The sequence below is a fragment of the Crocodylus siamensis genome, chromosome 4 (assembly GCF_052110815.1).
Source record: "Crocodylus siamensis isolate JL-2025a chromosome 4, ASM5211081v1, whole genome shotgun sequence".
Classification (NCBI taxonomy): domain Eukaryota; kingdom Metazoa; phylum Chordata; order Crocodylia; family Crocodylidae; genus Crocodylus; species Crocodylus siamensis.
This window is the reverse complement of record NC_143398.1, coordinates 219313375-219326965: the sequence shown is the minus strand read 5'-3', so window position 1 is coordinate 219326965 and position 13591 is coordinate 219313375. Positions and strand designations below refer to the sequence as shown.

The window sequence follows — 13591 nt, the reverse complement described above, 5'->3', positions numbered from 1 at the left end:
TCACAATTTGCCATCCTCAGTCCTAGCAAGCAATGAAGTAGTCATGTTGAGGTCAGCCAAGTGACAGAGCCTAATGCAGCATAATATCTTCATGATTTGAAAAACTGGGTAGGGAAGTGGTAAATTACAAAAGAAGGATCCACTCAGAGGATGCGTCTCCACATGCATTTGATCTGGGATCAGTTTACTTGCAAGTAAACTACCCATGAGTAAATGTTCTTGGGCAGGCATCTACACATACAGGGAAATGGGAGCAGATTTGCTGCTAATGACAGCAAACTGCTCCCTCTTCCTGGGGCCTTGCAATGGGCCCCTGCCACTACCAGAGGGAGCTCTAGGGTAGCCCAGGGGCTAGCAGGGAGCACCAGGCCAGGAAACAGCTGGTCAGGGCTGAGACATAACATCCTGCCCCAAGGGGCTGCCTGCTGCTAGGGAGGGACAATGTCTCCCAGCCCTGGCAGCAGGGAGCTCTTGGCCCTGCGTCCCTGATCAGGGCCAGTGGACTTGACTGTAGGGGAGGGGCAGGTCCTGGCCCCCTGCTCCAATCTGCTGGTAGAATAAGTATATAGCAAGTATGACAGAAGACCAGCTTGGCTTAGTAGGGAACTCTTCAGTAAATTAAATCATAAAAAGGAAGCTTATAAGAAGTGGAAACTTGGACAAAACTAGGGAAGAATATATGAGCATTGCTTGGGCATGCAGGGATGAAGTCAGAAAGGCCAAAGCACAACTGAAGTTGCAGCTAGCAAGGAATCTGAAGGGTAGCAAGAAGGGTTTCTACAAGTAAGTTGGTAGCAAGAGGAGGATCAGGGAAAGTGTGGGTCCCTTACTGAATGCAGGAGGCAACCTTATGACAAAGGATGCAGAAAAGGCTGAAGTGCTCAATGCCTTTTTGCCTCAGTTTTCACAGGCAAGGTCAGCTCCCAGACTACTGCACTGGTAAGCACAGTTTGGGGAGGAGATGAGCAGCCCTCAGTGGTGAAAGAACAGGTTAGGGACTACTTAGAAAAGCTGGATGTGTACAAGTCCACAGGGCTGGATGAGCTGCACCAGAGGGTACTGAGGAAGCTGCCTGATGTAAGAGCCATTGGCCATCATCTTTGAAAACTCAGAGTGATCAGGAGAGGTTTGGGATGATTGGAAAAGGGCAAACATAGTGCCCATATTTAAGAAAGGGAAGAAGGAGGATCCAGGGAACTACAGACCAGCCAGCCTCACCTCAGTCCCTGGAAAAATCATGGAGCAGGTCCTCAAGGAATCCATTTCAAGCACTTGGAGAAGAATGTGATTAGGAACAGTCAGCATGGATTCACCAAAGGCAAGTCATGCCTGACCACCCTGATTATCTTCTATGACAAAGTAACTGGTTCTGTGGGCGTGGGGAGACTGGTGGATGTGGTATACCTTGATTTTAGCAAGGCTTCTAATGTGGGCTCCCATAATATTCTTGCAGGCAAGCTAAGGAAGTATGAGCTGGAGGAATGGACTGTAAGATGGATAGAAAACTGGCTGGAACGTCGGGCTCAGAGAGTGTAGTAATCAGTGGTTTGATATCTAGTTGGCAGCTGGTATCAAGTGGAGTACCCCAGGGGTTGGTGCTGGGGCTGGTTTTGTTCAATGTCTTCATCAACAACCTGGACAATGGCATAGAGCACACCCTCAGCAAGTTTGCAGATGACACCAAGCTGGAGGGAGTAGTAGATATACTAGAGGGTAGGGCTAGGATTCAGAGTGACTTAGACAAATTGGAGGATTAGGCTGAAAGAAATCTCATGAGGTTCAGCAAGGACAAATGCAAAGTCCTGCATTTAGGATGGAACAACCGCATGCATCAGTTCAGACTGGAGCTGACTGGCTGGGCAGCAGCTCTGCAGAAGAGGACCGGGGGGTTACGGCGGACAATAAACTGAGTATGAGCCAGCAGTGCACCCTTGTTGCCAAGAAGGCTAAGGGCATACTGGGCTGCATTGGTAGGTGTTGCCAGTAGGTCAAGGGAAGTGATTATTCCTCTCTATTCAGCACTGGTGAGGCCACATTTGGAGTACTGTGTTCAGTTTTGGGTACCCCACTACAGAAAAGATGTGGACAAACTGGAGAGAGTCCAACAGAGGCCAACAAAAATGGTGAGGGGGCTGGAGGACATGACATAAGGAGGAAGATTGAGGGAACTGGGCTTATTTAGTCTAGAGAAGAGAAGACTGAGGGAGGATTTAATAGCAGCCTTCAACTACCTGAAGGGGAGTTTGAAAGAGGATGGAGCTAGACTATTCTCAGTGGTGGCAGATGACAGAACAAGGAGCAACAGTCTCAAGTTGCAGCTAAGGAAATTTAGGTTAAATATGAGGAAGAATTTTCTCACTAGGAGTGTAGTAAAACGCTTGAACAGGTTACCCAGAGAGGTGATGGAAGCTCCATCCTTGGAGGTTTTCAAAACCCAGCTAGACAAAGCTTTGGCTGGGAGGATCTACTTGGGGATGGTCCTGCTTTGAGCAGGGGGCTGGATTAGATGACCTCCTCAGTTTCCTTTCAACCTTAACTTTCTACGGTTCTATGAAGTAGCTAGCAGCTAGCTCACTGCTAGCTACCCCACCAGATCAGGGCAAGGGCTGGGACCTACCTCACCCCTACAGCTCTGTCGAAGCCTTGTGACTTGATCACCTGATCAGGGCATGGGGCTGGGACCTGCCCCTGACCAGGACAGTTCCCAGCCTGCACCCACATGTGGGGCAGAGGCTGGGGAGCCTGTTCCCCACTCAGCTCCTTAAGCATGGAGCTGGGTGGGGCAGAGGCTGGGTAGCTTGATCCCTGCTCAGCTCTGCAAGTGTGGAGCTGGGTGGGGAACCAGTTTGGGAACTTGTTCCCATTCAGCTCTACAAGTGCAGAGCTGTATGGGGAATATGCTCCATGAGCACAGAGCTGGGTAGGGAACAAGCTGGGAAACTTGCTCACTGCTAAGCTCTGCAACTGCAGAGCTCAGTAGAGAACAGGCTGTGGAACAGGTGGTCACCTGTTCACAGTGCCCCTCTGCTATGTTGGACACATGGGAAATCCCAATTGTGAAATAATATATGAACACTGCTCTGACATCAGCTGCAGAAAGATATGTTAACTTGCGGCAGGACACTTTATCCTCCCTGGACATTCTATCACTGACCTAAAGATGACTTCTCTTAGGCAGCAGATCTTTAAAAACTGGTTTGAACAGGAAACTGAGGAATAAGACATCATCCATATGTGTTAGGTATGATTTAAACAGGGACTATGGATTTTTAGGCAATTATCTTAACGAGTTTTTGTGACTCCATTGTTTCCATGGGTTTATTGCTTGCTTGTCTACATCTCCCAGCACTGCTCCCACTCCCCACACTCTCCCTCCCTTCATGGCTTTTGCATTCAAACTACTATCTCCATTTTATATACTGCTCTATGCATATCCTTTCACAGCATCTGATGAAATTAGCTTGGCTTCATGAAAGCTTGTGCTACACACACACACACGCACGCATGTGCACACACACACACACACACTTTAGTTAATCTGTAAGGTGCAAATCTATCCTGCTTTCAGTTTTTAAATCACCTGGCTACCTGGGAATGAGTAATATCTATGCTGGTGCATTTTAGTTATGCTCACGTATCACTCCTAATATCTTAAATTATATTAGAGGCACCTCAAGCATAAGGATGGGAACACTTTTCTAAATAAATAATGAATGGCATTTGACTAGAGTATATTCAGCTACACTCTTGGTACAGTTTCTGTTTCATGAAGACATGTAATGTAACTCCTACCACTTAATGAATTCCTGCAGTTGTATGCATTCTTAGCACTAGTGTGAGAAGCATCAGTGAAAAATTAATGAGGAATTGATAATGAAGATAGTTGATCAACTGAAATATTCAAAAAAGACAGCTATTTTTATAATGTCTAGCCCTACCGAGCTATCCAATTTCATGAGTTACTTGCAGCACCATGCAAATTAAAAACGTAAACATTTCATAAAGACTGAGATATGCAAATATTCTTCTTGCAGAAACGTGAACTTTAGAATCTACTTTATAAGTTATAATGCAGGGGTTGGCAACATTTTTGGGTAGAGTGCCACAAACAACCGCAACCTCGATTTGTAAGATGTTGGCATGCGAGGGGTGGGTGGCAGAGGAGCCATGGGGGGCCTAAACCTTGTTGTGGTTAGCATAGGTCCAGCCCCTTCCTTGCCATCCACTCCAAGGTGTGCGTGCCAAGCAAAATGCCTTTATGTGCCACACTCTGGCACCCATGCCAGGGGTTGCTTACCCCTGTTATAATGTATTAGACACAGAATCATAGAAAAATGGTTGGAAGGGGCCTCAGGAGGTTCCACACTCAACACAGGAACATCTTCTAGGCACTCTGTTGCAGTGTTCCAGTACTATGCTGTCCATTAGTTCTCTGAGCCTGTGAAAGTTTGCTTTTCTGAAGTCTAATGTCTTCATTCTGCTACTAGAGGTGCACCGATAAAGATTTTCGGGGCCAATACCGATAGCCGGTACTTAAGGAGGCATATCAGCTGATACCAATCTGATTTCCGATACAGCTGCCTCCAGCTGGTAAATCTGGTATGGTAGAAAGGGAGTGGGGAGGCAGATCAACACCCCCATTGTGAGGCATGGGCAGGTGCTACCCAGGTTGCGGGGGGGGGGCAGAGGAAGGTGGCTCCTGCTGTTGCTTGCACTCCAGGAGGGCACAGGGAGGGAGCATGTGTCCCCCAGATCTGCGCAGGCGGGTTACAGCTGGGGCTGCACGGGGTTCTTCTTGGTGGGGGCTAGCATAGAGCTGCAGTTTCGCTGGCATTGAGCTGCAGTGGCAGCCAGGCCCTAGCGCTGCCAACTTGATCCAACTTGGCCCTGCCACTCGAAAATGTTGCCAGCCTCTGGTCAAAAAGGCATGGTGCAGTGCAATGTACAGAGCTATGTGAGCTAGCTCTGAACAAAATAGCTTGGCTGCATGCATCAGGAAAGACACATTAGCATGGTGCTCTGCTTGGCCACTTTACCATCCTGAGAAGGGGACCATGCAGCTTGTTTGGCAGACATGCCATGAATGCAAACAGCCAAGGGTGGACTTTGGTCTTTTAACTGTACTCAGTTGGTTGGATTCTGCCCTTAGCAACAAATTTGGATCTCCCACTGCAAATCTCCCTTAAAGGTGGGGTAAATTAGAAGTAACTTCAGTGAAATCAAAGCAGCATGGAATTGACTAAGTGACTTCAGTGGTTGTGGTCAGCTGATGCATGCGTCTGTAGGTGGAACTTGGCCCAGAGCAACTACAACTAAAAGTTAAAATCTTCAAGTGGTTACCTGGGCAAGGTCTCACTGCATACCATTAGGAGTTTGTCTCAGTAAAATCTCAGACTTGATTTAAAAAAGTGAATCAGAAAGACAGAAATTGTTGTGGATATTTTAAAGTGCTATTATGTGACAGGCCCCCCACACTGGTGAAAGATATTTGTTCCAGTCAAGCTCAGGCTCTTACTTCCAACCAATTGATAGGGACTTGAATTGAAATAAGAAGCTTGAATCAACTGTAGAAAGAAGCAAGTGCATGTGTGAAATATGCACAGACTGCTCTTTGCAAATGAAGAAAAATACACATCTTCCTACGTGTGAAGAATGTGAAGGTGAACACTACAGATGGTGTTGTATATGCAAGCAGCAATGACAGCCCTTTTGTTAACACCAGGGGCCAAATTCAGATGCAGTGTATGCAGGTGCAACTCCATTTAACTCAGTTTACACTCAGTCTGAATTAGAGCTGATATGTATTTCAGTTACTACTACTATAGAACTGTATCATATTTATGCTAAATGGATTTCATAGGCTATCTTCCCCCACTGTCACTGTAACAAGCACAAGCTAATGGAAAATTACACAAGATAGAAACATAATACACTAGACCCTGCGTTGCAAACCTGAGCTGGCTTCAACAACTTTCAGTGCTAGTTCAGGTGGAAAACAGGCAGGATGACAGAAAGAACTAAAGATGCTACTGTTACTGTAACCAGAGATGCCTCTAGCACGCTGGCGCTTGAGAAGGCAAGGGCTGGGACAGGAGGGATGCTTTTTGTTATGGCTATTTCTAATATAGCAGGAATGAGTACTTTCCCAAGAAGAATGGCATAGCTTATGACACGACATGTTCTCCAACCAAGTGCAATTAAGAAATGGTGTGTACACACTTGTTTGACTTCCTTCTCTTTTTACCCTTGATCAAAGTCTTAAAACTAAGAAAAAGAATGCATGTTTATATTGTAGAGGGCACTGCTTGACCACCATGGAATAAATAAGTTCTCTGAGTAGGAACACTAGATAGGGGAGCAGTGCCTTCCCTTCTCTGCAAGGGCAAGATATAATCTGTCTCTTGCTTGGGTCACGCTTATAAAGGTGGGCTGGCAGCTCAGGTGTCAGGGATGTTGTGGGTAGTAAGTGGGGATGGGATCAGAGTTGAAACCAGCAGGAGGAGCTTAGGAAGAAGAGAGACTGGTTGCTGTGGCCAAAGCTGAGAGAGTCCAGTGATATTAAGCCACCTTGTTAATGCCCGGGGGAAAAAAAGAAAAGAGGTAGGGACTCTTTCCTGCCTCCCTATTCTGGGAAGGACACATCAAAGGCCTAACTTACCCTCTCTTTAACACGGTGCTTGGCTTCCACACTTTTACTGCCTTTGGTATAAGCAGTGACAGCAGCTGACTTTCACCTTCCTCTTGTTTGATGTGGTTTATGTATACTGGCCTGCCAGTTGAGACACTGTTCTTTATTCAGAAAACCACTTAATTGTTCCTGAACCCATCTATTCCTGTGGTAACCAAAATATAACCAGATCTCTCTAAGCTAGCAGAAAAAAATCTCTCTAAAGCAAGTTAGGCTTTACCTAACTCAGATTTAAGGTGACATATTAGTATAGGACAGGTAACAGACCAAAAATGTGTTTAAAGTCTAAGGTGGACAAGGGACATGACCTTCAGCATGTGCTAAACTGATTGCTTCAAAGCTTATGAAGGAGCACAGACCCACATGTGTGAAAGGCAGGGTGCCTTATCTACATTACACTTAGGCTATAGACAGACATGTATTTGTAGTGCTACAAATAGAGTGCTATGGGGCATACAGGCGTTCCTACCCCTTGGCTGGAGAGCTACAATGTCACCTATCTTGGCAGCAAGGGTACTGAGCACAGTTTGAAATAGGCTTTCATGGGTGTTTCAAATGGGTTAGCTCTTTTAAGGAACCGTAAACAACCAGACCATTTATTTTGGGGCAAATATGTTTGGACACTCAGAATAAGAGGTCTGAATTTACATTTTTGTGCATGGACACTCTTATTTCAGAATGCAAGTGGCTAAACCCTAAGGTAATTTTATTCAAAAAACAGTGTTCACGCACAAAATTCGACCATAGTAACTAACTAGCTTTAATTCACAGGGGGGGGTTTTTCAGTGAAAGCTTGCAAGTTGACCAGGACCCACTTGATTCAAGCAAAAAAAATGAACATCAAACCCAACATCAACTTGTCTCTTAGTCTGGACATAACTACAGGGTCATCTCTGTACCAGGATCAGCTTAAGGTCTCAGTAAATGGCATTAGGAAGTTTGGAAGTCTCTCTTCTGTTCACCAAGCCATTAACTGGCAACCTGCTGCTGCTTTACCTTTCCACATGGACTGGAACAGACAATGACTTGTCACTTTAAGCTTCTGAGACTTGTAAGTCCCATGACTCTCTATTGCTGAAATATGGAGGTTCTCACAGAGGGCTTCCTGCATGGCAGCTAAGCCTGACGGGAGTAGCCAACTTCTCTTGTCTTTTATAGTAAATCACTGCTACATTCTTTTCCTTCTCTAATAGAAAGGGAAGTCAGGGTCATATTTAAAAAGTTAGCAGTTCAATAGATTTAAAAATAAAACCCACTTTGAGACCTGGACTCAGTTCCTTAAGGGCATTTATAACTCCAGGCAGACAGTCCTTGTGTGAGTGCGTTCAGGACATAAAGAGCTTTGTAAAAACGTTCCAAATCTTAAGCCCTCACCTATTTCCAAACTATTTCAAGATACTCCTTGTGATAAAGCTTTTTTATTTTAAAAGTACAGGTATGGCTATACCCCATGTAGGACTTCCAAGAGCCCAGGAGGAACAAAAGCATGGAATCCAATGCGAAGTCCGCTTTCGTTCTCACTATAAAAATCTAACTTTGCCATACAGCTATTTGTTACTACAGAGATGGATGTGAGAGAAGCCCCTAAGATGAATGTCCTGGTATGATCCCTCTGTTGGGAGCAGAAATGACTTGTACGTGCTATCAGGCTAACTGCCATGCCCAGCCACTGGATTTTAAAGGAGAGTTCCTCCAGATGCCCCAAGATTGAGGATTATAAACAAATGTTAGCTGTCTTTTCACATATGCCTAGAAGAACAGTTATCTTCCCTGGAACCTGTCAACCTAACCATCTGGGGCAGCTTGCAACTCAACTAGGATGCTGCACCAGTTAAAACTACCCACCCATGACCCTTGTTAAAGTGACCTGCAAAAACTGGCCAGCTCGACCGAGTCACCTGGGATATATCTCCACAGATGACTAGGTAAAAGCTTTCCTTCCTAAAGTGCCAAAAAGTCAATTTTGAGATGCAGGGCATTTGCGGTGGCATATCTTTTCCTTGCCAGGGGTTTTGATTAGCCTGGGTAACTGGCGCACAGCCAAGATATTTCTCTGGTTAGAAGAAGTGACTAAAACACCCTGAACGTTTTTCTTCTTCCTTAGTAATAAAAGCTGATCTAGGATTGTTAGCATCACCAAAACATCAACTGATAACACATGAAGTCAATTTTGATAAACATTGCAGACATGTCCAAAGCTCCTGTTGTCACCAAAGCTTCATCCTTTTCTCTGTACTTACTGGTGGGCATTGTGCAAGTTTATCAGCTGCCACCAACTGAACGTTCAGGTGTTTACTTTGTGATTTTCCTCTAGATTTAATCAACCGCTGCAAAACCTGATAGAGGAAAAGAAAACAAATGTGAGTGTAAGGGTCATACATATTCAGCAGCTTCAAAGATTCAAATGCCAATGGTAGGATTGCCTAAATTAAAAAGCTTTCATTTGTGTTGTTGGAACAAGGTGTAAGGGAAGGAAAGGAGAGGGGGTTGTAACAGAGGGGCCCCTGTCCCTTTATGAGGATGCATCTGGCAAAGCCGGCTGTGTGGGGCCACAGATGCAGGAGGGCAGCCTGGCCCATGATTAACAGGGAAAACCCTGCATGGATCTGGGGAAGGCACATGACAAAAAGGGGGCATGGCTTCCAGGTATATAAACTGAGGACCTGAGTGAGAGCAGGCAGTCTGGCCCTGCATGCAGCAGGAAGAGGAGCTCCTGAGGGAGATGCCTGCAGCAGATGGACTAGCAGGCACCTGAGCTGCTCCTTGAAGCTGCCTGGAGGGAACTAAGGGGAGTTGATGGCCTGAGTGAGGCAACAACCCAGAGCAAGTCTTGTATTTATGTTCTAATATAAGCTTTACACTGGTGGATCAGGTGTGGCTATAAGGGGTGAAGCAGAGGACTCAGAGGTGCCTGAGGGACACATCAAAGTTAAAGCCCTGCCAGAGGCAGGGCATAAGACATGGGACAGAAGCACAAGCACTTGAAAGTCAGGCAGCTCAGCCCTGTTAACGGGCCAGAGGCAGGTATACCGAGAGCAGCCTTGCCTTGGGCCAGGGATGCTGGGTAGAGCTGAAAGCAGCCTTGCCCTGGGCCAGGCATGCCAGGTGGGCTACGACAGAAGCCTGCTGCCAGAGAAAAGGGAGGCTAAAGGCAAGAGGGCAAAAAGGACAGAACTGAGGACCAAGTAACACCTGCGTGGTATGGGTGTAGCTGTAGGAGTGGAACGAGGCCACAAATTTAGTCCTAAAGGCTGGCAGAACCTAAAGGAAATGAACACACAGAGAGACGAGAGCACCCTAGGCTCCCCAGCCTTCGAGGGCAGCCTCCCCTCGCTACCTGTGACTAGACATGGCAGGTGAGGAACTAGGAGGAGACCCTGGGAGGCAAGGGTTTGAGCCAGGCAGGACTGATGAGGCCACTATGGCAACCCCCGGGCACCACACCTGTCACAGTTGTGTTTAACGTAGTACAGATATAGACACAAACACTTCAGTTAACTTCACTGAGATCTGGGCACACTGGCTTAGCACTATGAAATACAAAATGTAAGTTTGCATGGTTCCATTGTCACGAATTAAGCTATTGTTGACAAACATAATTTTGTAGAGAACCATTCTCCAAAGCCTCTGAAAATTATGGCATCACCAGTTTGATTAGAGCATAATAATAGTACTAAATTATGCTATGTAAGAGTGAGATTACAGCTACCTAGCTTGCTCTGAAGTATATTTTGGGTAGATGAGGTATTTTAACACCCAGCAATCATATTATCTCATCGTTTTTATTGTACTGTGCTCATTTTGAGAGCTTAGAGGGAAGGAAAATTAGGAATTCTAAATTATTTTTCTGTAAACTATTAAAGAAAATTACAGCATCAAACCTCCCTACCTATGAGCCTTTGAACTGAAAGGATGTGAAAGGCAGTGCCCTTAACCCTAGTGCTGTAGATCCTGCCCAATGCACTGCCATGATCTCTTCTACCTGACCCTGCATTTGACTCAACAGAGTGGGATAGCAAGTACAACCACCAGCAGAGCAGGAACATAATAGTAGTCAGGCAAATTAAAGTGTCAAGGGACTGTGCAAATTGTGTATTAAGTTTATCTTTCTTAAGAGCTTTTTATTATTTTAATTGCCTTAAGTGGGACTATTTTTCCTACAGAATGTAGGCCAAATGCCCAGCAGGATATATTGCTGTATGTCCAATTGCTCCATTTGGGAATTCAGACCTTTATTTTTAGAAGTGTTTTTTGGAAACACGAAAGGTAGTTACTATAAAGGGTACTTACTACTGAAGGGTTTTACTAGATAAAATAGCAACTACCATTAATAAAGAAAGCTTTCTACTATTCACTAAAAAATACAGGTGCTATAGAATAGCATAATAAGTCTGAGAGTAACTGATAAACTTTAGAAAAAGATCTAAAAGGGTAAGGTTAAAAATATGCAGCAGGTTCATTAAAACCATTATTTCAATTCAAACCAGTGCAAACACCTGTATGGATATTCTTATATTAAAGGAAACTTAATTTTAGTCAAATTTGGTCACCTGAATTTAGGTAACTCAGTTTAAGCCAAGTTTAAAATCTATGTAAAAATACACCTTAAGTGGTACAACTTCGAATTACACAAAGGCTAAGGGCCAGATCCAAAAGATTACTTAGACCAGTGGTTTAGCGAGCGTGGGCTGCCCTCTGCAACCCAGCCCTGCTGCAAGCTGAAAGCCTTCACCCCTAGAGCTGCCAGCTGCTTGTGTTTACCCTTGCTGGTGACTCCCATTCCCTTTGCAGTGAGAGTAACTGCAGATGCAAGGGAGCTCTACAGAGGGGATGCTATCAATTCCCTGTGTCAGACTGGACCTTTGCAGGCCAGGCTGGATCCAGCCCACGCACCATACATTGCTAATCCTGGGGTCAGGCAGATTTTAGCTGCCTCAATACACAACTGCAATCAAAACCCCCTCTCATCATCTCATCCTAGAGTCTCAATAGGTGCCTCCCTGTTTGACCTAAGTGCCCTCTGGGCATGTTTCGCACTCCTCCAGCCTGCACAGCTATGAACCTAACTCTGAGATGGGCCCAATCTGATAGGTGTGCTCAAAGCATGCCTAACACACCAACAAAACTGGGTCCCCCAATGACACTTTCTATTGCTTTCTTTTTAAACAATGGCTCCTAGACAAGCCGAAAGTGGCAGTGGTCATTTGTTTATACAGTAGCCCTAGGGCAGTGTTTCTCAACCTTTTTAGATTTGTGGCACCCTTTGATCAATGCCACACACCCCTTGGAAAATGCTGGCTCCTTATTTTCTCTCGGTTTTTGACTATGGAAAAATAATAGAGCAATTCTTCTGTTACAAAGAACACAGAAAGATCACAACAGGTCAGAATGTTTCAATGCTACGGATCCCTATTTGAAATCTCTATGGTTTATTTTGTGAAAAATATTTGCATACCTAGCAATGCTAACATTGCATAGCACCCCAGGACATTCCTAAAAGGATCTCATGGCACCACCCTAAGTAAGAATCACTGCCTTAGGGTTAGATTAATTTACAAGAAGTTATAGGTGCGTTAGCCTGAGAGGATTCACCCCATATTTCCTATTTCTCAGAAGACTTTCCTAACTACCTGGATATAGGTTAGGCTGAATAAGGAGCATTCTTCACCTTTCCTGTTCAAACTGTACCACTGGCAGAAAGGAATGCCAGGACGACAAGTCAGCAGGTCAGGCAAAAAGGAGTAGGTATTAGTTGCTCAGTGATGAAGGAACTCATGTAGAGGGAGAGTCCTGGTTTCTGGTCCAAGTTCCCAGGATTGTTCTGTATTTTACATTCAAAGTTAATTGGATTAAAATAGAAAAAACTCTAGGCTGGCTCTAAGACTGCCTACAGAATTGCATCCATCTGATGACACAGGCAGAGGAATATCATGTTTCCCAATGGCTAGCTCTTACTGACTCACTGTTTAGTGTGCTGGCGTTTTAAATTTCCCTTTTGAGGGGCCTAATTCTCCTTACACAGCAGTCATTGTATCCAGGCTCACGTATACAAAGTTACTAGCGACCTTAAAAAATGTAAAATAAATTTACTCCTGTGGCTTACACAAATAAAAAAGATGGTTTAAGACTGATTTAATCTCCTGTCCCTAGAGACAGTTGCTCCAGGTAAGGACTAAGGGATACCAGTGGGATAGTGGGAAGAACTGACAGCTGAGCTGAAGATAATCAAAGGATCTCCAGGACTGTCAATACAGCACCCTTTATAATACACTGATGATGATACACTGCAAGTTTGATTCAAAAATACATATCGACTTTTAAGGCAAATACTTGCATGAAAATTTTAATATGAAAGGATTCTCCACCTCACCCCCATCTTTCCCTCCCCCTGAAGGGGAAAGAGTGAGAGAAAGTAAATGGACCAATAGATGACTAATGCTCATTGTTACTTAGTGAGCTAATAAAAGGGGCTAAGACACAGTAGGTGCATCTACATGTACAATTAATTCAAAGCAATAAACTCAGATGCATATTGTGCAGGAGTTTATTTCTCCCAGGTGCTTGGTTTGAACCTGTGCCTGGGGCCACAGCATGCTGAGCTGGGTTGGAGCAGCCCCAGCTGGCAGGAGGCCCAAGGAGTCAGCCTGCCAGCCCAGGGCTGCTCCAACCCAGCTCAACATACTGTGAAGGGGCTGGCTGGGACATGAGGGTGCTCCAGTGCAGGGCTTGCTGGCAGGCAGCCCCTGAACTGAAGTACCCTCGTGCCCCAGCCAGCCAGGTCAGCGCCTGCACATGTGTTACTGTGTACTAAAAAACTCCACTGCAGGACAGTACTTGTATTTACAAATACTAACCTGTGGCGGTATTGATTAATTTACTGCAGCCTAATAGGCCCACACATGC

General features: G+C 45.1%; 1 protein-coding gene across 3 annotated transcripts in view; it reads right to left on the bottom strand.

Moving 5' to 3' along the window:
- CACNB4 (calcium voltage-gated channel auxiliary subunit beta 4) overlaps positions 1–13591 on the bottom strand; it is a 278889-nt gene that overhangs the window by 24248 nt on the left and 241050 nt on the right. For all 3 annotated transcript variants that reach the window (XR_016442095.1, XM_090045718.1, XM_090045720.1), the window contains one exon: positions 8929–9024. Coding sequence is in view for 2 of the 3 variants with exons in the window: in XM_090045718.1 (XP_089901844.1) it covers positions 8929–9024 (96 nt within the window). In the remaining variant the exon portion in view is untranslated. The remainder of the gene's footprint in view (positions 1–8928; positions 9025–13591) is intronic.